Source organism: Zingiber officinale, chromosome 8A (assembly GCF_018446385.1).
Source record: "Zingiber officinale cultivar Zhangliang chromosome 8A, Zo_v1.1, whole genome shotgun sequence".
In the NCBI taxonomy this organism is placed as follows: domain Eukaryota; kingdom Viridiplantae; phylum Streptophyta; class Magnoliopsida; order Zingiberales; family Zingiberaceae; genus Zingiber; species Zingiber officinale.
Genome location: NC_056000.1, coordinates 38,649,104 through 38,676,791, shown reverse-complemented (window position 1 = coordinate 38,676,791; position 27,688 = coordinate 38,649,104). Strand labels below are relative to the sequence as shown.

At 34.6% G+C, this 27,688-nt stretch overlaps 1 protein-coding gene across 2 annotated transcripts in view; it reads left to right on the top strand.

The window, feature by feature from the left end:
* Positions 1 to 27,471, top strand: part of LOC122008558 (DNA repair protein RAD50) — a 34,381-nt gene extending 6,910 nt beyond the window's left edge. The window contains exons 10-26 of one of the 2 annotated variants that reach the window (XM_042564319.1): positions 73 to 284; positions 375 to 467; positions 3,524 to 3,651; positions 4,523 to 4,637; positions 4,727 to 4,856; positions 4,947 to 5,156; positions 5,897 to 6,105; positions 6,496 to 6,697; positions 9,968 to 10,137; positions 10,224 to 10,548; positions 12,328 to 12,453; positions 12,535 to 12,587; positions 26,316 to 26,466; positions 26,529 to 26,591; positions 26,777 to 26,910; positions 26,995 to 27,123; positions 27,205 to 27,471. In XM_042564319.1, coding sequence (XP_042420253.1) covers positions 73 to 284; positions 375 to 467; positions 3,524 to 3,651; positions 4,523 to 4,637; positions 4,727 to 4,856; positions 4,947 to 5,156; positions 5,897 to 6,105; positions 6,496 to 6,697; positions 9,968 to 10,137; positions 10,224 to 10,548; positions 12,328 to 12,453; positions 12,535 to 12,587; positions 26,316 to 26,466; positions 26,529 to 26,591; positions 26,777 to 26,910; positions 26,995 to 27,123; positions 27,205 to 27,244 — 2,490 coding nt within the window. In that variant the 3' untranslated portion in view covers positions 27,245 to 27,471. Of the gene's footprint in view, positions 1 to 72; positions 285 to 374; positions 468 to 3,523; positions 3,652 to 4,522; positions 4,638 to 4,726; positions 4,857 to 4,946; positions 5,157 to 5,896; positions 6,106 to 6,495; positions 6,698 to 9,967; positions 10,138 to 10,223; positions 10,549 to 12,327; positions 12,454 to 12,523; positions 12,588 to 26,315; positions 26,467 to 26,528; positions 26,592 to 26,776; positions 26,911 to 26,994; positions 27,124 to 27,204 lie in introns of those variants that run through there. The other variant, XM_042564320.1, reaches the window with a different exon arrangement.
* Positions 27,472 to 27,688: the final 217 nt, after the last annotated feature.

Below are 27,688 nucleotides of genomic sequence, written 5' to 3'. Positions count from 1 at the left end.
CTACAATAATCCTGATTCTTTTTCTTATGAAATAAGTGGAACTTAAAACACTAATGAATTTTTTATTGATAGCAAATTGAGGTTGAGAGAAAGACTGTTCTACTGGGAGAAAAGGACTACGAATCCATCATCAGTCAAAAGCGCACAGAAATATTTAGTTTGGACCAAAAGATTAAATCTCTATATCGTGAAAAAGATATATTGGCCAGTGACTCAGAGGATAGGGTTAAGCTGGATATGAAGAAAGAAGAGTTTGAGAGTTGCAAGAGGAAACTGAAAAAACTGTGAGTTCTTTCCTCTTTCTTATTTGTTTTAATTTATTGTTTACTGTATCAGTCATGCGTATTCTCTATGATGTAATCATGTTCTTTCAGATTGGAAGATAACAAGGAAAGAATCAGAGGTGTGCTGAAAGGAAGAGTTCCTTCTGATAAGGATCTCAAAAAGGAGATAACTAATGCACTTGGGTTGGCTATTAACTTTTCCACATTACCTGTTTTACTCATTATATGTCTGTCTTATTAAGGTTTTAAAAAGTGTATGCAGAGTCAGATAACTGCATAGTGCATATGAGCTATATATGTGATTTGACTATGGAGATGCATCTGAGGAGCCCATCTAAGATTCTTTTAACATTAGCAATCATAATAAATAGTATAAATCTACCATTATGAATAACAAAAGGCAAATAAGATCTGTTACTGCCCTTCCTTTAGAAAGAAAGATACCTTCTTTGGAGTAGACAAAGTCAATACCTAGGAAGTGATTTGACTTCACTAGATTGTTGATTTCAAACTCATGAGCTATTTGTTTTTTGAGTCAAGTACGCTTGGGACTTAGCTCAAGTCTGTTACAATTATTTCATCAACATAGGCCAAGCAATTTCACCTTTGTTTGAAAGGTGAAATTGTGATATTTTAAAGAAGCTTTCATAAATCCTAATTAAATTATCTCAATAAAATATAAAAATATATTTAAAATTTTTAAAAAATTAATAAATTTTATTAAATAATATTCTGAAATTATTTTTACTATTTTAAAAATTTTAATAAATCAAATTTATATTCTTATATATAATTTTAATTATTTTATATTTTTTTACTATTTTAATGTTTAATTGATATTATATTTTTTTACTATTTTAAATATATATCTTATTTAAATTATTAAATAAATAAATAAATAGTTAATTTATATGATGATTATATATAAAATAGTATTTTGTATTAATTTATATAATTATGATTATTTAATCTGGACATTGGAGAACTATAAAAGTTATCTAAGTAACATATTACAAGAACCATTGCTTCCATTTGATTCACGCCACTCCTTTTAGTAAGGAAACATATTATAATATTATGATGTATGAATTTTAATTCAAGTTATTTGTACATCAATTGTTTTTTTAAAGAAGTCTATATTTAATTATTTTTTATAACAATATTAAATTGTTCAATAATGGAGAACCTATATAAAATCAATATATAACTTTTTTTAAATTGTATACAATAAATATATTTATCTAATAATTACTATATATAAATAAAAAAATACCGAAACTGTATCGGCACGATACGATACCGAAACCGTATTGTTCCGATCTGGGATTGAAATATCGGCATAGGTCGAAATTTTGAAACTTGGTTTCAACTCAGTTCCTGAACTCTGATCAGATAATTGATTTTGCAGTTGAGGCTGATCTTTCTGCCTAGTTTTTGTCTAGGCAATAATTTCATTTGTGGGCCCCACAGTGGGCTCAAAAGGTGGGCCCAATGAGGTAAGAAGCTCTAAGGACTCCCCCCCCCCCCCCTCTTTTGTTTTTTTGTAACACTCATCTCAAAGAGAAGTGATCAAATTGTTGGTGCAGCGGGGCCGGCAAGAGGGGGGTGAATTGCCTGTCAAAATAAAAGTATACCCTCCATGGATTTTCAACTCAAAATAAATAGCAACTATTAAAGTAAAGGCAGAATAAAAATAAGACAAGAAATTAACTTGGTTACAACCAAGACGGTTGTTAATCCAAGGCGGTTGAACAGCTCTACTAGAATGTCTCCTTCACTGTAGGTGGAGAAGTCTTTTTACACATTAAACGAGTTCACAAGTTGCTAGGAATTGAATGCTTGAATTGATGTTTATTTACTAGCTACAGGGACTTTTATATAGCTCCTGGAAAGTTTATCCTGAGGGTCCAAGGCGCCTCCAACAAGGTTCGCGCCTCCGACCAAGTCAAGCGGATAAAACTCTATCCGCGCACAAACTGTCGGGTTGACCAGCTTGGAGGCGTCTCAAATAGTGTTGGAGGCGCCTCCATTATTGAAGGCGCCTTCAACACTTGTTGGAGGCGCCTCAAGGAGGTCAGCTCACTTCGTCTTCTTTTCTTCTTCGGAAGCTCCGATCGCTTGGGTGATTTCGGCCAACCGAAATAGGGCTCATCCAAACCCAATTTTCGGCTTTCTCCTCGAGCAGGCTTCCGTCCCGGCTTTACGTCCCTCGAACGTCGCGCATGTTCTTCTCGTCCACCGGTGTACTCTTCCGCAGCTCTCTCGTCCTTCGGACGCACTGGGCCCGTCGGCTCCCTTCTCATGCCGTCCTTCTCGCTAGCTGCGTCTTCCGCTCGACTTCCTGCGCTCCTAAGTTCCTGCACACTTAGACACATGGATCAAATACAAACAACACCTAACTAACTTGGTTGATTACATCAAAACAACCACGGGGTCTAACACAAATCATGTTAAGGAGATGACAGTTTTGCAGTTTGCAACTTCATTTATTGTGAGCTGTCAACTATAATGACTACAAAATATGAACCAACGAGTTCCATATATGCTTGGGAATTTTGAAGGGCTCCACACGTCAATATGTATGTGTAAAAATATGGGCAGAAGAGTTTCTATTACTTAATGAAACCAACACTATGTTGCTTAACAAACTGAAAAGTTTCACAATGAAAAGAAGTGACCCAAAATTCCTAAACAATGATGGAAATAAAGTTTTTTTTATTAAAAGTAAATGAAGGATGACCTTGTCTAAAATGTTTTAATCATATTCCATAGCAGGAGAACTATTGAAGCTTTTACTAACAATGAAGGATGAAGAGAAGTGATTCAACATTCCTAATCAACTAATGAAGGTCTTTGTGCATCCCATTTCTAGCTGTTCTTCACTATGACTTTGAGCTTTGTGTCACTTGTATCAGATTCATATCTCTCAGTATCACCAAATTTTTTTTTGCTTGTGCATTGTGTCGATCTCAGTGGTTTCTTGGGCTAGTTTGTGTTGCTTGTAGCAAAAATAGCTGAAAATAGGGTAGAGGGAGCTCTAAAGCGCAATCTAATTAAAATTAGGCAAATTCCTGCTAATGCAGACATTCAGTAGTAATCACCTTTTGCTACAATGTGATTAATTGTCTCATCGATTATTCATTTTAATGAAGCAAAATCTTCTACTTGATGGTCTAATTGATTTTGTTCTTCTATGTTGGTCACTTGGTTGCCACTTAAATTTGTTTATTCTAATTAAGGTCTCTAACGAAAGAGTATAATGACTTGAACTCAAAAACTATGGAAGCAGAAAAAGAGATGAAACTATTGCAGATGAAAATACAAGATTCTAAAAGTCACATTGTGAAGCTTCAAAAGGATGTGGATGGTAATTTATAATTTATGTTTTTGCAGATTTGATTTTCAGTACTCTTCTCTCTAAAGATCTGATAAGTCAAAATTGAACTTTTCTCTATCTTTTTGCTACTCTCTAAATCATCAGCCAAGTACGAATGCCCAAACATCTGAAATACTTATGTCAAGCTTACATTTCCCGCCCATTTTCTTATTTTGCTGGAATATGAAATGCATCTGATTATTTCTAGAATGAAGATTAATAATCAGATTAGTGAGTGATTAAATTGGCCTGTTATGCAAAGAGACAAAAAAATCTCTCATATTCCTTCATGTTTGTTAAAATTTTGTTTATGCACACAATAAGCATGCATTATACAATAGCCTACTAGCCATATGGTTGAAAAATTGAACAGGGAGGAAAATTTCATATCTGGGATGTTAGGGGACAATGTAACTTTGTCATTTAACTAATTTCTTGGTTTGCTCAAAATTCCAGGATGCAGTAAATTAGAACTTTTGTTAGGCTTAGCATTTACCTATATACTGAGGGTTTGGGTGTAACTTCAGAATGTTAGTTTGTGCAGAGTACAGCATGCAGAAAGTCAAACATAATTTTCTTTTCTGGATTTGTGGATGTTTGTCGTGTTACTTCTTAGATACTTTCATCAACTTTGAATGTTTAGAATATATTTCTTGCATTTGATGTATTGAATTCTAGCAACTACAAAAAATTTCCTCCTGTATATGTAGATCTGGACTGTGTGTGCATCAAACTATTCACAAGATCACTCTGAATTGTGAAATATTATCTTGGTGGCCATTATCTTGTTTTTCTTCTGGTAATATTTTCTCATTGTTAACTAAATTTGTTGAGTATTACTTTGAATGTTAACCTCATGCAGCAAAGAGGAGGTTTCTTGTCTCAAAGCTCCAGGCTCTTCTCCAAACACCAGGAGATATTGATTCATTTCCTAATGTTCTTCTTGAGTCTATGGAGAAAAGAGACGTGCAGAAGAGGTTTAAACTGCATATTGTTTTGATATTCATGTATCATATTTCATCTGGGATGACGTTAGCATTTTGTTTGGCTCTGATTCTCCATGCAGCAAATATAACATTGCAGATGGTATGCGCCAAATGTTTGATCCTTTCGAAAGAGTTGCACGTGCACATCATATCTGCCCATGTTGTGAACGGCCTTTCTCTCCCTATGAAGAGGATGAATTTGTTAAGAAGGTCAGTGGGTTAAAACATAGAACTAGGCAGATATTAATTTGTGCTTCTGATGTTCCTGAAGTATTTTTTGATGTGCCTTTTTGATACCAGCAAAGAGTTAAAAGTGCAAGCTCTGCTGAGCACATGAAACTATTGGCTGTTGAGTCTTCAAATGCTGATACAAATTTCCAGCAGTTGGACAAACTCCGAATGATTTACGAGGAATATGTTAAGCTTAAAAAGGAAACAACACCTTTAGCAGAGAAAAACCTTGAAGAACTGATGGAAGATGTCACTCAGAAGTCTCAGGCATTTGATGATGTAATATAACTCATCTTTTCAATCTAGTAAAATTCAGGTTAGAGCCTGGATTTTGCTGTTGGTTGTCTGTATGATTTTGTTACTGATCAACTGGAATCATCTTAACTTTGAATTTACGAGTTTTCCTGTAGCCCCTTTTGTATAACGTATTTTTTTCTCAGCTATCGTAAGTTACTTCGAGCCTTCTTAGATTATTCATCGTTCTCCCATCATACCTTCACAAATTTGTTCAATCATACACCAGCTGTTTTTGTTTACTATTTATTGTTAATTTAGATGTTTCTATACATCATGTTTCATATGGCATTTTTGGAGCTAGTGCTTTTATTGTTTATCTTCACACACTTCTCTTCAGTACAGCCTGTCTGTATTCCTTTAACCACAACTAAAAGTATGCTGATTTGGTTAGAAGCAAAATTTTGAGTTTCAAGTCATGCTAAATTCATGTTATTAATATGATCTATGTTATATACTTGTGGTTCTCAGTTATACATGTTCTCAGTGTGATTGAATTTTGTTGTCTTTCTTCAAACTAATATTTTAAGTATTGAAATATGCCAAATTCGGAAATGCAAATGTGAACATTCAGGTTTTTATTGCAGCTGTGAATTGATATTTTAATTGTTAAATTCTGCCTTTTTGTTTGATATGTGAAACTATTACCAACTTTGTCTGGGCTATTGCAAAATGTATCATAAAATATTTGCCACTCTAAGGTTGTTATCATTCTCAAAATGCAGCTTGTAGGTGTTCTGGCTCATGTTAAAGCAGAGAAGGATGCTATTGATGTTTTACTTCAACCAGTAGAGACAATTAACCGAATTTGGCAGGAAATGGAAAATTTGAAACCTCAAATTGAAGATCTAGAATATAAGCTAGATTCTCGAGGGCAAGGTGTCAGATCTATGGAGGAAATTCAGTTACAGATAAATTCTTTGCAAAATAAAAGGTAATGTATTTCTGAGTCTATTTAGATGACCATGTCTTTAAATGCTGTTGCAGATTGGTTTATGTTGTCCATTTACATGTAGTAGACTGCACTATTTGTTCAATATATTAGTTATACAAGCAAATTGAATTTAAGTTCTATAAGATCTAGACATCTACTATACAGTATACCAAGAATACAAACATTTTAATCCCATGCCATTTTGTGTTGCTTATCTTTAGGGAGTGGTCCTGTGAGAATAATGCACATTAGACTATTTTTTCAACTGTTCATTCTGATGATGATAATGCTGCTGCTGCTGATGATGATTGTCGAAATGAATGTTAAATTAGTTACAAACTGAAATTTGACTCCCTTTAATTTTGAGGTTCTTATGTTTCTTGTTATTAGGGAGTCACTAAGTGCTGACGTAGAGAATCTGAGAGAAGAACAAAAATTCCTCAATTCTGATTTATCAAATATTCAAATGAGGTGGCATGCCCTGAGAGAGGAGAAGCTTAAAGCTTCCAGTATATTGCACAAAGTCAAAAAGGCTGAAGAAGATTTAGTTATCTTAGTTGAAGAAAAAGATCAAATTGAACTTGATGAGAAGGTATCTTTTAGCTTATTTGATGCTTCTAGGGTTACTTTCTCATGTGTTATATTTCTCTGTGGACTTTCAGTTTAGTTGTCTGCGACTCTTCCATGTTAAGCAATAGTCTAGGCGGTTGTCCTAGATTCCTAGTTCATATTTTCAATCTGTATAAACTATAAACATCAAATCATCGATGGTTGCGCTAGACTCATTCTTGACGTAGAATATTATTATTGTTGTAAATAAGATTGCTTTGTGTTCTTTATTCAGTTTGCTAGTCTCTGGCTGGTTTCAGAAAATGAATTTGGGTTTTCAAATGAAACAACATTTTGGCCAATTGGTTCATGCATTAATGCATTTTGGCCAATTGTATGCAACTTTGTATTACAAGAGGTTGTTTCCACGACTTAGATCTGTGTCCACAAGGTCATATGATGATAATTTTACCGTTGCACCAAGGCTCCCCTTCAACTTGACTTCTAAGAATAATTAAGAAAAATAAATATTGTCACTTCAATACACAATGATTGTAAGGGTAGAATCTAATCAATTGATTGTAAATTCTAACCAATTAAGAAAATAATACAAAAAAAAGGGCAGCCCGTCCCCGGTGCACGAAGCTTTCGCCATGCGGGGTCCCGGGGAAGGGATTAAGAAAATAAATTAAACCAAATATATTGGACATCGGTTGAAATGCCGTTTTGTGCTGCGACGATTTTTACCGTTCTGTCGGGCGGCCGAAATCGGCACAGGAGGCGATGGAGGAGACGGTGGACGCCTCCGACGGTGTCCTGCAATGCCTTCGGCACCGAAGGCGTCGCTGAAAGCGTTCGACGACCTTGCCGGCATCGTCGAACGCTTTTGGTGCCGTCGGACACCCCCGTGAGGATCGTGGGCGATGATCGCGGGCGATCTCGCATCCGCAAGCTTTTTCTTTTTCAATAATTAATTATTTTATTTAATTAATTTAAATAATTCCTAAGGAGGATGTGTGATATTTCGAAGAGACTTTGATAAACCCTAATTAAATTATCCTAATAATATATATAAAAAATATATTTAAAATTAAAATAAATTTAATAAATTTTATTAATTAATATTCTGAAAAAATCATGTTTTAAATTTCATTTAAAAATTTTAAAAAATATAATAATTCTTATTTATATTCTAATATATATTTTTATTATTTTAAATTTCATTTAAATTTTTTAAAAAATCTTTAAAAATTATATATTTTTTAAAAAATTCTAAATTTTTTTTAAAAAATTCTAATAAATTATATTTATATTCTGATATTCTTTTTTATTTTAAATTTTTTTAGTTAATATTTTTTTACTATTTAAAATATATATTATTTAATTAATAATTAATTAAATGAATAAATAATTAATTTATATAATTATTATTATATATAAAGTAATATCTTGTATTAATTTATATTCTTCTTATTATTATTATTTAGATAGTTCCATTTTAATTTGAATTATTGATATATTAATTCTGTTTAAATAAAATGATTTTTAATTATTTTTTCTAATAATATTAAATTATTCAATAATTGAGAACTTATAATAAATCAATATACAACTTATTTTTATATACATCATAAACATATTTATCTTATAATTACTATATATAAATAAAAAAATACCGAAACTGTATCAGTACGGTACGATACGATACCAAAACCTTATCATTCCGGGTTGAGACCAAAATCTCGGCACGGGTCGAAATTTTAAACCTTGATATTGGATAAATCTTATGTTATATGATAAAAGTATAAAGCTCGGAGAAAGTGGAAGTGGAATATCAAAGTTAACAATGATATAAAGCCAAGGATGGCCAAGATGGTTATGACATGAAATAAGAATTAAGAAGAACAAATCTTGTCCTATTAATATACAATGACAGTGAGTGTGAAATCGATAGTGACTTAGAGATTTTTGCCTTTCATATGAAGACAATGACTTTTATATGAAAAGCAATTGATGAAATTTTTTTATTGTGTATTTCTTTTCATATCCTAATGGAATAAAATAAATTATAATTTATACATTGTCATCAATGTAGGATATGGACCGATATATTCTTGTTATGTGTCAAAAACAACTTCATCTATACTGTTATGTGATTAAATGGAAAATTATATTATTTTTACAAATTTTTGGAAATCAAAACTAAGCTGAATAAAATAAATTCCTTTTAAACATAGTATATGATTTTTATTTGAACATTACGTTTCATGATTTGATAGAATTTGCAATTCTAAAACTGAATGATCCTTGATAGAAACTTCAATTTGACAACCTTACCTTAAGACAATTTATTCACATCTCTGTAACTAATAACTGAGGAATTCTGAATGCTTCCAAGACCTTGAATAAGGTTATAGATATGCAAATTTTGTGTAACTTTCTGTTATTGTTGTTGAATAATTCAGTTCCATAAAATTCATGCACTAACAATAATTTACTGCTTACCACTCTTGAAGTCTTATAAGTTGGACCCCATGCATCACTTGTAAGGCAACAAAAAAAATTTGAAACCAGAAACATCTCAAGAAGAGAAACGGAAGCAACTCTTTTATACACAATTCCATATTTTGCAGTTTAATTCTCCTGCTTTTACATATACTACTTTTCTAGTCCTTAGTTTTCTAACAATTATACTGCTCAAATTAGTAACATTTTGTTTTTTGTTCTGATTGAGGATCACATCTTCTCATGATCTGGATGAGTTAATAGGTTCTAAACTTCTAATAAGATAAGAAATCTGGTGCAGACTTGGGTATCCAGTGAATGATACTGTCATAAAATGCTCAAGACTAACTTGGCATGACTGCATAGTGTAAACTCTCATTTACGGTTTACCTCAATTGAAATGGATATTCGACAGGGAATTTTGAGAAATAGCATGTGGCTTATGATCCTCATGCAAGGGAAACTAAAGATAATAACTAGATATAATGCAGAGATGCGCCATTGGCTGGATTACAATCATCTTGTTGATGCCTTGATGGTGAAATGTTAGACATGTGAGACTCAAAAGCTTGTGCTGAAGAGTATAACATCAAAATGCAATTATAAACTATTGTCAGATATAGTTTGTATCTTGTCGGTAGTTTTCTTTTCCCTTTATTTAAGTATATGTTGAAAACTACAAACAAAGTGATTTTGTTATCCATTTCTGTTTTCCTGTTTTCTGAATCTAAATTATAAAGAGCGATAAATGTTTGGTATGTTCTCTTATCTGACACTTTCTGCTTCATTGAATTATGTGAAATTTCAGCATTTGTTAGAAGCCGTTGTTCCATTGATGAAGGAAAAAGAGAAGTTATTGCAGGATTATGAAGATCTCAAATTGAAACTTGATCGAGAATATGATGAGCATGCAGAAAATAAAAGAGGTTTCCAGCAGGACATTGAAATGCTTATGACACTCAATAATCGGATCAAAGAGTGTGTTTGATTTTCTTGCATCTACATTTTTTATTTCCTATGTTGTTTCTTTAACTAATAAGCTATGGTCTAATACTTAATCTTAGATACCTTGACTCAAAGAAAGTTGAGAAATTAAAGGACTTGCAAGAAAGGCACGGATTATCTGAATCACAACTGCAAAGATGTGACACAAGGAAGCAGGAAATTTCAACTGATTTGAACAAGAGTAAAGAGTTAATGAGAAATCAAGATCAGCTAAAAAGAAACATTGATGATAATTTGAACTATAGGAAGACAAAAGCTGATGTAGATGAACTTACTCATGAAATTGAGAGCCTAGAGGAGAAGGTACTATCTATTGGCAGTATGTCCAGTCTAGAAGCGGATCTTAAAAAACATCTGCAGACAAAGGAGAGACTTCTTTCAGAGGTAATATGTGTACAAATTAGTTTCCTGCTTTGTTGCTAATTAAGTATTTAAGCTTCAAGAATCAATTACCAATTGAAAAATATCCACGTATTATTATCATCAAATTAATTGCCCATCTATCTTTACCATCCCATTACGCATGCAAAATGTCAATATTATTGCTAACTATTAAATGGGCGACTTTGCGTACTTCTAGCAATTGTTATTCTCGTTATCATTTATTCATGTAATTCCCACCTCATTAACTTAATCCTCATATTTATCCATATACAGACATTTTGTATGTGCATTTGATTTCCTCTTTATTTTATTTTAATTTAAAATATCTTTATTCTTTTTAATATTTTGCCATTCAGATTTAATTTTCATATATAATTATGTTCAACTATTTATTTATTTATTTCAAATAAGTAATTATTTTAATTATTAAAATTGATTAGTTCTTATTTTGTATTTTATTTGTTTGCTTTTGAGTAAATTGTTCCCATGAATTCAATCCTAACTAAAATATTCTCTATGTTTATAATTTAGTTATGTAGCTTTTACATATAGTGTTTTTTGCAATTGGTTAATTAATTTTGTGCCACTTAGAGCCCATGCAATTTCAAGGTTGACCAGTTGAGAAGAAAAATGAAAAAAAAAAAATTAAGATTTTTTTAAAATGTTAAAATTATGAGAGATAAATATAGTAGAGTTATTAAATCCAATAAATTTATTGATGACAATAAAATCATATTAAAAATTTAAATCTAAAGTTAAAAAATTATTCATTTTTACACTTAGTGTGCAACACACTGGTCATTGACTTGCTCCGGTATTAAAATTACTTTAGGATATTTTTTTTCTTTTTTTGTTCTTGTTTGTGTGTGTGTGTACTATTTTTCTAGTATCTCATCATGGTAGGTTTTGCTCCTGGTCTGAAAATGGGTGCGTAATGCACTAATGGGCAGTGTATAGCAATCCTCTAATGCATCTATTGCTTCTAGTGTAAAGCATGCAAAATAGTCTTTCAAATGAAAAGAAAAACTTATAACAAAGATAAAAAGTATTATATTTATAATCACATTTCATAATACAAGCACTGTGAGAAAATAGTGTGAAGCATGCAAAAGAGTCTTCCAATTAAACAGAATAGCTTCTAAAAATATATAATATATATTGTATCTAGAATAACATTTCATAATGCAGGTACTGTGAGAGAAAATAGTTGAATGAGAATAAGTATCATCCATGAGCAGGCTACGAACTGGGCAATATGTAAAACTGAACTAGAACGCCCTGAATCATGTGCATTTACAAGTACCAGTACGGAACTGTAGAATGGAAGAATTAGAAATACATAAGGATGAATCCTTATTGATTCCCGAAAATGGTTAAGCAAATTTCTTATACTGCTGATATAATTCTCTATAGAATATTTTTAATCAATGCTTAGTAGGATGTGAGACTGATGATAATTATGTGTTCTATATTCCTATGAGCAATATTTTACAGATTGTAGTTGATGAAATTAAGGTAGTGTTTATTGAAGTAATAGACTCGTTAGAATATATAAGACCTTGTGAATGGTATAAAAAAAAAGAAAGAATGGTGGTTACTACTACAACATTGCTTTTAATGGCTGTATTTTCACTTATTGTGCAATTTCTCCTGCTAATCATGTTTTATCTTCTTAATCAAATAGGAAAATCATTGGTCTTGAAATAAATGGTAATTCTATATGTAATTGTTTATCATGACAGTAATCAAGTATCCTAAATTTCTGCTGTTACATGACAGATGAACAGGTGTCATGGAACCCTATCTGTCTATCAAAGTAACATATCAAAGTACAAGATCGACCTTAAACATGCTCAATACAATGATATTGATAAGAGATATTTCAATCAGCTGATTCAACTTAAGGTATGCATTTCTCTTGATGTTGTTATTTCAGTTGACATTCTTCAAGTGCATTATAATCATTACTAATCAGTTTACTTGCAGACAACGGAAATGGCAAACAAGGACCTTGACAGATACTACAACGCACTTGATAAGTAAGCACTTTGATCTCACCATAAGTTAGTTTCCTTTGTACTTCGTGTTTGACAATATAACCAATTGTCATGGACTTGAATATTGTGATATAAAGCCTCAAACTACCTTTGTTTTATCTTTTTGGAAATTTTCTGGTGGATAATTCATGGGGGATCTCTGGGAGCATCATAATCTTAACCAATGAAATTCTATCAAACTTTATGACTTAATTACTTGGATATTCATGGTTAGCATTGCATGTACACAACTTGTGTTATTGTGTCCTGTAGACAAGAGATGCCTTACCTAAATCAGAAGTTCATGAGAATGAAAGTACAAAACTATGTGAGATGCACCAACAAACGCCAGAATTTTGGTAGAGGCAATGTTTAATTTATCACAACTACAAGCATTTTGTCTTGCCTGACATATTGTGCATTTACCATGCGTCAGTGAAGCTATTTTTTTTCCCCAAAATAAGCTTTGGCATTATGTGTGCCACTTCTGTCAAGCAGTTTATGCTTTCGTTGTATATAGCTGAGGCTCTAAAACCTATACGGCTTTTGGTTTCATCATTATCAAACTGTGTTTGTCCCAACTATTTGAACTTGGCTACATAAATTTTCTATTTCCATTGGCCCATATAATAAGATTTAGTTTCATGTTCATGGGTTTTGACAAATATGATGTTGGCTATCTAGGCCTAACAGAACCCTTTATCTTTTACCATCTGGACTTAGGACTCATTGGCAGTTTTGGCAAGCAAACATATATGTGACCCTTATTAAGTTTTAAATTGGACTGTAAACTAGTTATATTTTTCTTGTTAACAATGTCAACACATGCTAATAAGATAATTCATATCTATCACATAATGAATATTCAAATGGCAATAAGATATAATCTTTTAAGACAACTGATGAATGGAACATATAAACTAAACATTGATGCACAAATTTGTTTGCCTTTCTTTAGGGAGGTAAGAAAGGTTTTAGAACAAGTATGCAAGTTGCTTGTAATTGAGTCGCTGCGTAGTGTATATGAAATATTTAAGGGCATCCACAATGTATATGAATTCATTTTTGCCGGCAGATTATTTAACATTAAATTTATGCATAAAAATGCATTTTAATCACAATTTTTTTTAAACCTACTTCATAAGAATACAATATGCAAAGACCCCAACACCACCTAGGCGACACCTATAACAAAATTTAAGTTTCTAACATTTTTCTACAAAGCATGTAGTGTGTGTTGGTGTAGCAGAAGAAGTTTGAATCGTTAGAGGGGAGGGGTGAATAACATACTTGTAATTAAAGTTAATCTATTTCTCTTGCTAACGAACTAGCAAGGACACACACATTAATTGTAAAAAGCAATCATACAAAATGGAAAAAGGACACGAAGTTTACTTGATTACAACTCTTAGGGTGCGTTTGGTTCGAAGTTATTCTTGATAACCTTGGTTATCCATCCAAGGTTATCAACAAAAACCTTGTTTGGTTTAGGTATTCGATAATTCCCGAGTAATATTACATGCCCGACACGTCAGCAAAAGGGTCATTACCAAAAATACCCTCCGATAAGAAAAAACATGAAAAAAAAGAGACAAAATGTAAAAAAAATAAAAAAATGTTTAAAAAATTTTAAAATTTATTTTTTTTAAAAAATAAATAATAAAATTTTTTTTTTAAAAAAATATAAATTTTAAAAATAAAAATAAAAAATTTTAATTTTTTTCAAAAAATTTTAAAAATAAAATAAATAAATAAAAATTTAAATTTTAAAAATGTAAAAAAATAAAAAATATAAATATAAATAATATAAAAAAAATAAAAACATTAAAAAATAAAAAAAAACACATAAAAAAGTAAAAAAATATACAGGAAAAAGAAAAGTAAAAAAAACATAAATAATAATAATAATAATATGTATAGTTGGTTTTGTAACTGAGGGTAATACAATAAAATATTAAATTAGGGTATTCATTAAAACCTTCAAACAAACAAGTTTTTGTTGCATTACCTACGTTGAACCAAACAACATTTGGTTATGCTTTATTCCCCATAACCTTGGTTATGTGATTATCTGGTAATCACATAACCAAGATTATACATGATAACTTGAACCAAACGCACCCTTAGGTTATTATCCAAGACTATGAAAAGCTTCACTAGAATTTTCTTTTTCGAACACAAGTTAGAGGCGAAGAAGCCCCTTATAGCAGTTGAGCACAAACGTAGATTGTAACGAAAAATAAATAACTTGAACAGTGAATTCGAGTGTGTCTATTTAACTTCAAGCTCTATTCCTTTATTTATAGCCTTCGTCTTTGATTTGATCGTTTACTGACGTGGCACCTTTCGGGCGCCTAGAATCGTCTAACTCGATCTAGTCTGGCAATGGTTTGCTATAACTTCACGCATTCTGGGTGCTTGGAAGTGATTTGGGCGCCTAGAGTTGGCTGACGTGTACGTCGTCCTGATATGTTTCGGTAGCGGCTCTGTTGACGTGGCCACGACATCCGAGTGCCTGAATTTGTCCCTGGCGCTTGGAAACATTCTAGGCGTTGGAATGGTCAACTTGTGGAGTTGATCATTTTCTTTTCCAATTGTCTGGGTGATTGCATCGTAGAATTAAGCTCACCCCAACTCAATTCTCTCATATGCATCTCGTGCGTCCTCGTTCCATCAGAGTACTCTTCCGTAGCTTCTCGTCTATCGGATGCACTAAGCCTGTCGACTCCTTTCCTTGCAACCCTTCACGACCGCTTGCGTCTTCTGCCATCTCGGATGCTTATGTGTTCCCCTAGGTCCCTATACACTTGGACATACAACTTAAATTCACAGGGTCTAACTTAATCTGTGTTGAACTCATATCAGAACTGTGGCTTAACCACTTGAGGTATTTACAATCTCCCCTTTTTGATGTGAATCAACACAGATTAAGTTAGAGATAAAATAAAAAGAAGCAACAAATAGTTGAAAGTAGCAAAGCAAAATAAATTACTTGATTTATCAAATATTTTTGAAGGATAAAATATTTTGATACTTTTCTACTTCAGCCCCTAGAATTCTGGAAATTATATTTTGGTTCTTCCCTTCCAACTTTTTTTACTTTGATTCTTTAATAAATTCAAATTATTTGAATCAATCTGATCCATTAATCTTAAGTTTTCATTTGATAATCTCATATTCTTCTTTTGAGCTTGAATTGTCTAATTTAACTTTCTTCAATTCTTTATGCTTAGTTCTTAATTTACACAATGAACTAGGAAACATTTTAATCGCATCATAAAGCTGATCTAAGGGTAGAAGTCTTGCCTCACTTACCTTGTTAGATTCGTTGATTGAGGCGCCCCTGCACTGTTGCTTTATGCGGTTGATGAGTAGTCATCTTTTTTTGCAAGCCCCGCTATTTATTCTGACTCTAAATCTTTTAAGGAATCGTCTCAAGTTGCTTTTAAATTCTTGTATTTGTCTTGGAGGCTTCTTGTCCTTGGCCTTTTCTTTGTTCTTTTTCTTGACCTTGGGGCAATTGTCCTTGATGTGACCTTCCTTGTCACAATTGAAGCACCTTACTTTCCTTTTCTCCTTTCTTCTTAGTAGTCTTGAGGCATGTTTCTTATCAGACTTGTTAGATTAAAAAATTTGTTCATCTTCCTTACCTGATAAGCTTCATCATCTTTGTCCAAAGATGTGTCTGATTCTGATTCGCTCTTCTTTGCGTTTATAGCGATATTGTGGTTCGTCATTCCTATTTTTTTCATACCTGCACATCTAGATTCGTGTAATTCCATAGTGGAAAAGAATTTGTTTAAACTACTTATCTCGAGATTTTTTGAAATATAGGAGGAGTCTACTATCAATATCCATTCTCGAGTTCTTGTAAATGCATTGAGTGCAGATCTTGATTTGTGATTATTTCTCCGAGGTTGCTGAGACTAGTGAGGATCTCTTTTAACTTGCCTTCATGGAGTTCCATAAACTTTTTCCAAAGAACTTTGGCAGAGTCGTAGGTGTCAATCTGGTTGAGTTCTTGCGCTAGTGGTACACTTAGCAAGTGAAACTCAGCCTTACCATTAGCCATGAACTCGTCTCGTTGCTTTTTGGTCCATAGTTTTTCCTCGATTTCTTCACCATCCTTGTTCTTGGGCACTTTGAAACCATGCTTTATACAAAGTATAATATCAAAAATAGTTTTAAAAAATACCTTCATTTTTTTTTTCATATTGTGAACTCGCCCTCGAATTTAGGTGGATGGATGTTTGATCTAGCTATTTTCTTGATCCCCTCTTATTGCACAATCGACGATTAGTCCTTCTAGCGGTTCGGGCTCTGATATCAATTGTTGGCGTAGTGGAAGCAGTTTGGATCATGGTTTGCAAAATCCCAATCTAGATCGTAGGATCGCGCATAATCGATTTTTGCAGTAGGATCGTAGTAGGATTGGTAGAATCGGTAAGATCGGTGGAAGCTTTGAGAGATCATAACTTTTGACTCGGATTGAACCACGGGGCCTATAATATATCAAATCAAATCTCGTTCAGAGATCTTTAATAAATTTCAAAGTTTATACTTAGCTACTCTATTTCAAACCCAAAAAATATCATTTAAATTCTTTTTGGATGTCCAGAAGATTTTATCTTTTTTTTATTATTTTTTTTGTCTTATTAGGGTTTTAAATTATTTAAGCATATTTTTAATTATTTTTGAATTAGTTTTTATCAATAATATTCTGTCATTTCTTTTCCCCAAAATGATGAGTTTTTGGATGTCTATTATCTAGTATTGTGTGGCATCAACTAGTCTTTAGAAGATTATTTCCAGCGTTCATATTTGAATCAAAGGATTCAATAACTTCTGTTATGAACGTTAGGTGCTTTGTTGACCTTTAAATTTGATCATCTTATAAACTAAGGAAATATTTTTGAGGTTGAATGTGTTATTATTATTGTGTTAATAAAAATTTTATATTCTTTCATTTTATGATATGAAAATATAAATATTATTACTATGCGAGAATGATAGTTAAATTACTAGTTAATTTAAATTTGTACATATAGTAATGTAATATGAGGCGCTGAGTGTAAATAATTGCATATATATGCAAATTAGTTATCTATTTATGTGTAAATGAGTTTTTTAGATATTTTTTCTAATTATTAATCATGTATGATAAGATGTTAAGGGTTTTTGGTAGGATCGTATGATTTTACGATCCGATCCCAACCGATCCGATCCTGATCCTAAATCGATTCTGCCTAGGATCGCGATTCTACAAATTATGATTTGGATTGTTAGAGGGGAGGGGTAAATACCGACCAACATTTAAAGTTAATTTATTTCTCTTCCTAACGAGCTAACAAGGACTCACACATTAATTGTAAAAAGCAATCATATAAAATGAAAAGAGGACACGAAATTTATTTGATTACAACCCTCGGGTTGTTAGGCCTAGACTATGAAAAACTCCACTAGAATCTCACAAGTTGGAAGCGGAGAAGCCCCTTATAGTAGTTGAGCACCATAGATCGTAACGAAAAAATAAAGAACTTAAACAATAAATTTTAGTGTCTATTTAACTTTGAGCTCCTGTCCTTCAATTATAGCCATCGTTTTCGATCCGACCATTTAATAATGTGTCACCTTCCGGGCGCCTAGAAGTAGTTCGGGCGCCTGGACTCGTTGAACTCAATCCACTTTGGCAACGGTTTTCTAACGGCTCTAGTTGACTTCACGTATTTTGGATGCTTGGAAGTGATTTGGGCACTTGGAGTCTGCTGATGTGGACGTCGTCTTGATCCATTTTCGCAACGGCTCTGCTGATGTGGCCACGACATCCGAGCGCTTTTCGAGCACTTGGAAACGTTCCAGGCGCCTGGATTTTTTTTCCAATAGGTGATTGCATCTTGGAATTGAGCTTATCTCAACTCAATTCCATTCTTCTCGAGCAGTCTTCTAGCTTCTGTCTCTCAGATGCATCTCGTGCATCCTTCTCGTTCCACTGGAGTACTCTTCTGTAGATTATCGTCTATCAGATGTACTAAACATGTCAACTCCTTTCCTTGCAATCCTTCACGACCGCTTGCGTCTTTTGCGGTTTTGGATGCTTGTGTGTTTCCCTAAGTCCCTGTACAAGGTCTAACTTAATCTGTGTTGAACTCACATCAGAACTATCAACCACCCGAGGTACTTATAGTGTGATCTATACAAGAAGTTCCAACAATTTATATGCAAAATTAATAATCTTTTTTAGGAAATATAATCAAGGTTGTTGAATTGAGCTTCAAAGTGTGAATTGTCTTGTTGATTTTGTGAATATTGTATTGTCTTGTTGATTTTGTGAATATTGTATCGAATTGTGAATAGTAACATTCATCTATATTTTAAGTAAAAAATTACCTTTCTAAAATTTATAAAAGTGTTGGATATAAGATAATATGATTAATAAAGCACATTGTAACAAATAATAAAATTTATTATAGAATTAAAGATCCTAAAGGTCATATCGTTAGAATAATTGATTAAAACTTTCATCTATCTTTACAAACAATTGAAATATACAAAAAAAATCGTTAAAAAGAAATGTCGTAATCATTCTATATTCCCATTTGAGATGTCATCATCCTCGTGTTGAAGGCATAGCAATTTTTTTCTTTTTCATCTTCAACTTTTTTCTTAATAGTTGTACTTACCAAGGAAAGAGACCTTAATGTCTTGGGTAACAGGTTAGCTAGTCATCAACGTCAGTTGCTAAGGATGAGGGCTGGGAGATATGGACATCTTATTGTTGAAGAGGCTTGAAGAATAAGGGAGGGTTGTTGTCTATGGAGGGGTGGCATTCTATGGTGGAAGATGCTCGTGGAATATAGACATCGATTAATGTTGCTGAGCATGAGAGCCAAGAGACTTCCTCTAATCAACGTTGATTACTAAGGGAGCTCAAGGAATACAAACGCCAGTGTCGGCATCCTCTTGTTAATGATTGATTATTGAGGACAGGTGTTCAAATATGTCCTTTGGTTCAAGATGCATCAGGAAGAAGCCACTAAAGCTTCAAACAACTCTGATCGTTTGAGAGATGTTCATTGATGGTTCAGGGTAACGAGCCACAGTTGAAGAAACAACATTTGATTAACAAAGGGTCATAGACAATAAGCCGCCATCGAAGAAGTAACCTTTGGTAAGTGTGGAATACTTCTGAAGATTCCCCATCCCTACAATCAAGGGAATCTTCAGAAGTATTCCACACTTACCAAAGTCTATGACCCTTTGTTAATCAAATGTTGTTTCTTCAACTGTGGCTCGTGGATGATGATTGATTTAGATTCCCTTGATTATTGGGATTGAGATTGATCTTGATTGTATTCCCTTGACTATAGGGATTGAGATGGATTTTTCTTCTCTCCTTGTGTATATAAATACTACATGTAAACATATTAATGATAACATAGAGAGATTTTCTCTTTTCCACATGATATCAGAGCGAGGTTGAAAGATAAACCCTATTTTTTTTCTGCACCGCCGTTCCTTATGTTGCAGCATCGCTCGACGTTGTCGCCCTCCTCTCCTCTTCGCGAACTGATGTCGGTATTTTCCTATGTCATGAGCACACCGTCCTTTGTCCTCTCTTACTGTCCAGCGATAGAGAGAAGCTCGAGAGATCAACAGTTTGGCGACGGTAGGGATTATTCTTCCTGTAATTCCACCGTCCTCACCTATCTTCTTGCAACGCTCAATCCTTTTTTCGCCGTGTACCCTCTTTCACCGAGCTGATCAATGACTTTCTCCGACACTCCAAAATCGGATATTTCAATATTTACCAACCATATCACTGCACCACTCTCTTCCGAGCAGTTGGATAGTAAGAACTACTCTTCTTGGGCTACTCACATTGAGCTTTGACTTGTTGGACAGGGTTATGAGACACATCTCACTCACATCGAAGAGGATGTCCAAGTCGCTGATCGTCCTTTATGGAAAAAGATTGACACCCAGTTGTGTTGCATTATCCGAGCCACATCCATTCATCTCTTAGGGATGTCTTCCGCACTCACAAAACCTGAACTCTGTTTAGACACAGGCTCAACAACTCTTTACAAATACCTCTCGGCGACTCTATTAGGTTTGTGAAGATCTCATGACCATCCTCAATGCCTATCAGGTTAAGGATTCAATGTCTATCTATCTAGGTTCAATCTCTAGCCTTCTTTGTGACTTTAATGAACTACTTCCACCTGCGACCACTTCTGTTGCGGAGCTTGAAAATCGGAAGAAATTTTTTATGTCTTTGGCTTTATATGCTCTGCCCACAGATTATTCTCATGTTCGTGATCAGATCTTGGGCAGCTCCATAGAAGCTACCATGGACAGTACCTGAGCAACTCTGCTCCGTGTCTTTGCCAAAGTCTTGTCGTTGCCTTCTTCTATTCCTGTTAACTCGTCAACTTTGGTCTCTCGAAACAACAACAGACCTCCACCTCGTAAGGGTGGCAAAGGATGTCCTTGGTGTGATCACTGTCATCGACCAGGACACACGATTGATAAGTGTTAGAGTCTCCATGGTTGACCTCCTCGCATTGCTCAGATCGCTCAGAGTTCTGTCACTTCTTCAGCTTCCGCTGCACAATTGCCATCGGATCTGACCCCATCACCTTCCTATGATGACTTTCTGAAATGGTATGAGAATCGTCAGGCTTCAGATTCCATTGCTGCCATCGCACACACTGGTAATTCCTTTGTTCGCATATCTCGCTCTTCAGGTCCTTGGGTTCTTGACGGCCACGATTATATCACTGGTAATAAATCCTTTTTTCCTTCTTTCTCTACTTCCGGTTATTCACCCTTTGTCACCATGGCCAATGGTTCCCAAACTCAGTCCCAGGTGTTGGCATTGCTCATTCTTCCCCGTCTCTTTCTATCCATAATGTTCTTTATGCCTCCGGAGCTTCCTTTAATTTATTGTCTATAAGCCAACTCAGTTACTCGGGCCTTTGATTGTGTCATCTTTTTTACTAAAGCTTTTGTTTCCTTACAGGACCGGAGTACGGAGAGGATGATTGACTTTGGATGTGAGTCTCATGGCCTATACAGGCTTCAACAACCCTCTCTTGTTGGACATATCCACTTCTTATTCATGCTCAATTGGGACATCCAGATCTGGATAAGTTGAAACAATTACATCCTAGTCTTTCTCACTTAGAGTCTTTGTCTTGTGAGTCATGTCAATTAGGAAAGCATGTTTATAGTTCTTTTTTTCCTTGTACTGTGAGTCGGGCTACGCCCCTTTTTTCTTTGGTTCATTCTGATGTTTGGGATTCAAGTCATATTTCTTCTACATTGAGATCACGATATTTTGTTACTTTTATAGACGATTTTTCCCGTTGCATTTGGTTATACCTGATGAAGAATCGTTTAGAATTGTTTTCTATTTTTTAATTTTTTTTCCATGAAATCAAAACTCAATTTGGTATTTCTCTTCGAACTTTGCAAAATGATAATGCACGTGAGTATCTATCTACTCGTTTCGTATCTTCTTGGCATTTCACAGTGTGTTGCATCCCACGTCTTGCCTTCATATCCCTCAACAGAATGGGGTTGCAGAACGTAAGAATCGTCATCTCCTCGAGACCACCTGGACTCTTCTTCTCCACTCTCACGTTCCTCATCAGTTTTGTGGCGACGCTGTACTTACTGCGTGTTATCTCATCAATCGCATGCCTTCCTCAACTCTCCAGGGTAAGATACCTCATCATGTAATTTATCCTCATCAGTCTCTTCATCCTTTACCACCTAGGGTCTTTGGTTCTATATGTTTTGCTCATGCTCTTGATCCTGGCATTGACAAACTCTCTCCCCGGTATTATAAGTGTCTTCCTTGGATGCCTCCGATCTCAGAAAGGGTATAAGTGTTATTCTTCTACTCTCCGTCAGTACTTTATCTCTTTGATTCGGTTCCCTTTTTTTTTTTTGAGCCTCACGCATCTCCATCCGAGTTCTCTCCTCCTCCTGCACTAGTGACTGTCTTTTATCTCCGGGGGCGTCTCTATCACCTCCAGCCCCATCTCCTCCTTTGCAGGTTTATTGGCGTCGTCCTTGCCCTGCTTTGCCATCGCCCATCATTGACACTGGCATAGACACCTTTGGAGCTGACTCCTTTGCCTCTTCCTCCAGTCCCATCTCCTGAGTCTAATATTTCCATTGCACTACGGAAATGTATGCGTTCCACTCGTAATCCTTCTCATTATATTTCCTTGAGTTATCATCGTCTTTCTGGTTCCTACTTTTCTTGTCTTTCTTCCTTGTCGTCTGTTTCTCTTCCAAAGACTGCAGGTGATGCCTTTGCCCATCCAGGATGGAAACAGGCTATGCTTGATGAAATGTGTGTCTTGCAGCGCAGTGGGACTTGGGACCTCATTCCTCTACCACCTGGGAAGTCAGTTGTTGGCTGTCGATGGGTGCAAACTGTGAAAGTTGGTCCAGACAGCATGGTTGACCGACTTAAGGCTTGCCTCGTCACTCAAGGCTATACTCAGATCTTTGGATTGGATTATGGGGACACTTTTTCTCCTGTTGTCAAGATGTCTTCTGTGCGCCTTTTCCTGTCCATTGCTGCGATTCGACATTGGTCTCTTTATCAGTTGGACATCAAAAATGCATTCTTGCACGGTGACCTTCTCGAGGAGGTCTACATGGAGCAACCTTCGTGTTTTGTTGCTCAGGGGGAGTCTTCTGGTCTTGTATGTCGCCGTGAAAATCTTTATACGGCCTCAGCGGTCACTCAGGGCATGGTTCGGTAGATTTAGTACTGTAATTCAACAGTTTGACATGACTCGGAGCGAGGCTGACCATTCTGTCTTTTATCACCACTCATCTACTAGTTACATATACTTAGTGGTTTATGTTAATGATATCGTCATCACAGGTAGTGATCATCTCGGGATTTCACAGTAAAACATCTTTCAAACATTTTCAGGCAAAGGATCTCGACAAATTTAAATATTTCTTGGGGATAGAAGTAGCACAGTCTAAAGATGGGATCATCATATCCCAAAGGAAGTATGCAATGGGTATTCTGGAAGGAACAGAAATGTTAAAATCAAAGACAGTCAACAACCCCATGGATCCTAATGTCAAGCTCTTACTAAATCGGGGGAGCTTCTTCCAGATCCTGAACAGTGCAGACGATTAGTAGGGAAACTAAGCTATTTTATTGTCCCTCATCCGGATATCTCGTTTGCAGTAAGTGTAGTAAGTCAGTTTCTTAACTCTCCATCCAAGGAACATTGGGATGTTGTGACTCGCATTATTCGATATATCAGAGGTGCATCAGGAAAGAGTCTTTTGTATGAAGACAAAGGACATACTTGAGTTGTAGGATATTCTGATGTAGATTGGGTAGGATCTCCCACTGATAGAAGATCCACTTATAGATTTTGTATATTTGTCAGAGATAATCTTATTTTTTGAAAAAGCAAAAAGCAGAATGTTATGACAAGATCCAGTGCAGAGGCAGAGAATCGAGCTATGACCATAGCTAGTCAAGAGCTTACATGGCTAAAATAGTTACTTTAGGAACTAAGGTTTGGAGAGGTTACACAAGTATCACTTATATGTGACAACTAGGCGGTCATGCATATCGCCTCGAATTCAGTTTTTCATGACAGGACAAAGCATATTGAAGTTGACTATCACTTTGTGAGAAAGTGTCATATATGGAGAAATATCTACTAGCTTTGTCAATTCACATGATCAACTAGTAGATATATTCACTAAGTCACTAAGAGGTCCCCGAATTGACTATATATGTAACCATCTTGGTGCATATGATCTATATTCTCCAGTTTGAGGGGGAGTGTTGAATACTTCTGAAGATTCCCTTGATTGTAGGAATTATGCTTGATTTGGATTCCCTTCATTATTGGAATTGAGATTGATTTTGATTGTATTCCCTTGACGGTAGGGATTGAGATTGATTTTTCTTCTCTCCTTATGTATATAAATACCTACATGTAAACATGTTAATGATAAGATAGAGAGATTTTCTCTTTTCCATGTTAAGCAAAGAGTTTAAGACAATACGATGTGTGAAGGATCAAAAGATGAATCATCAAATAGAGTAACCCATGATATTTTTCAAAGCCTAATTAATTGTGCGGAACAAATTATTTACCCAATTACATTTAATTAATGGATAAGTTCAAGAATCAGTTGATTGACATTGAATCAAGTTGGAATTGTATTGAGTGAGACAGATTTTTGACACAAATGATTCACCTATATGGTTTGAATCGTTTTGGGTGCAAGTCCAATTAAATTGTGCCATTTGAATTGTGAATCATACAATTCTGATATTTATGAACATGGTAATAAAGTTCAGTTATCCCACTTACTCCCTCTCTAAACTAACTTTTGCATTATTAGTTTATATGATATATTATAAATGATTTGTTGTTTTTCCTCGGCTGTTCATTAGCATTCAAAACTTTTGCTACTAAATTTTATGTAAAACTTCACCTAGATGCAACATCCGTTTGTTCTGAATCACTTAATGTCATTCGTTTGCACTCATGAATAGTTTATAATTAGCTTGTGTCTGTTGGAGAGGAGGAAGAAGGGAAAGAAAGAAAAGAGTGTTGGAAGGGAAGAGAGGAAGGAAGGGAGGGGAGAAATTTCCTTTGTTTTGTCTCCTTGAAAAGAGAGGAATGGAATCATAAACTTAATCAATTCCTTGTATAGTAGCCAAGGTTCTAAACTTAGAATATTGGTTAAACCTTTAAATTTTTGTCATTCCCAAAACATGCAGGGTTAAGCAGGTCTTTTCAGTGCTTTCCTTTTTTTCCTTTCCTCTTCCACCCACTTTTGGAAGGAAAGAAAGGTAAGGAAAGAAGTTTCAAATTGTTCCTTTTCTCCCCTTTTTGTTCTTCTACCACCGAAGTAGATAAGACTGCCTTTCCTCCTCCCATCCATTTATTTGGTTCCCTTCCTAAGTAAAGACAGCATTAAAGATAAATTAAACCTGTCATCTGACTTTCTTCTTTCAGTATTCATAAACTATGTTGTAAACTGTTGGATTGGACTTTGGGCTGCCAAATTGAAGATGAAAGAAATATTTGATTGCACATGGATATATGATGCACTGAAGCTCATATATATGTTGGTATGCACAACTGCATGGACTTTTTGAAAGTATGGTCAAGTCTAATAGATTTATATAGACTGGCTGAGCCAAATGATGATTGAAGCAATAAAGAATTTGCTTGTGCTCTTTATGGCTGTTTAATCTTTTATAAAGTGCATATTAATCCAATTACCTAATAACATCAACAAAGCATATCACCCTTTTGAGGTTTGCACCACTGGATATGGATATGCAGCTACATGGATGGCTTAACATGACACCTGCCCATCAGAAAATACTCAATGAACTTGTCATTCTATGTAAAGAAGACAGATGTTAATGCGATAATCCAACTCAGGCTTATCATTTGCAATGCCTTGGATGTTTTCCCTTTTGTAATGTTTAACGACATGCAATGCATCTCCTCTTGACAGTTTGATCTTTGACTATTTTCTCGTTCTCTATGATACATTTGTTAAACTGCAGTTGCATGCCACGCCTCTCTGTGCCAAATGTTTTGCACAATGAAAGAAATTAGAATTTTAGTTCCCTCCTATTGCTGTGCCTGTATTTTTTTTTTCCTGTAGCGCTGGCTTCCTTCTTGATAAATTATTTTCTGTCACCAGGGCACTCATGCGTTTTCATACAATGAAAATGGAGGAAATAAATAAGATCATAAAAGAATTATGGCAGCAAACATATAGGGGCCAGGATATAGATTACATTAGTATCCACTCTGATTCGGAAGGTGCTGGGAGTCGGTCATACAGCTACAGAGTAAGGACAATAATATTAATTAAAAGATTAAGCAACAATTCTAATCTGTGGTGATTATTCAGGTCCTGATGCAGACTGGTGAAACCGAGCTTGAGATGAGGGGAAGGTGCAGTGCTGGTCAAAAGGTGATTTCTTTTATTTTGCTTTGTTATTTCTGTTTTTGTATATTGTTTTATAGATGTCAAATTTGATCACTGATTGATAAGTTTGGGAAAGAAATATACTAGTATTCATCAATTGCATAACTATGTTTCATTTTGTCTAATTTGACAATTAGGATAATTTTGTGCATCTTATGTTGATTTTTCAGGTTCTTGCTTCTCTTATCATAAGATTGGCGCTCGCTGAAACATTTTGTCTAAATTGTGGAATACTTGCACTGGATGAGCCAACCACCAACTTGGATGGGCCAAACGCAGAAAGTCTAGCCGCTGCTCTCGTAAGGTAATTTATCATCACGGAAGCGATAGTAGTTATACCAATGATAAGTTGCCACACTATTAAATTCAATCATTGCTTGATTCTCAGAATCATGGAAGATCGGAAGGGTCAAGAGAACTTTCAGTTGATAGTCATTACACATGATGAAAGATTTGCTCAGCTGATCGGTCAGCGCCAGCATGCTGAGAAATATTATCGGGTCACAAAGGACGAACAGTAAGCTTAAATAGTTGCTTTTTCTTTTCAGGCTTTTGCTTTGGTGTTCTTCCTCTGCTCATTTAAACGGTTTTGTTCCAGTCAACACAGCATTATTGAAGCTCAAGAAATTTTTGATTGATTTTGTTGCGTCAAGATGGAGATTATTGGCTTACAAAAAATCTCTTAGTTGAATGTTATCAGTAGGCCTATCTCAAAACAATTTACAGATCAGCTGAAGTGAAACAAAGACCAGCATCAATGCCTTTTTTATTTGGATTGGTGGGTTCTGGTTGAGTTTTGTTTATTGTATCCAAGAACCTACTGTACATAAGTATGTTTTTAATTAATCTAGTTTTAATTGATACACTGGCTGCATTTTGGATCAGCAGTTATCTATGTCTTCACAATTCGTTTCTTTTAGACATCAAAAGTTTAGACATCCAATGTTATTACTACTGTAATGCTAATTAAATATGCGCTTAATCTACAAAAAGAACATGGATGGATCGGTGCGATATATCAAATTATAAATCACATATTTTATACTGTATTAAAAAGTTCAATGTAAAAAAAATTTATACCA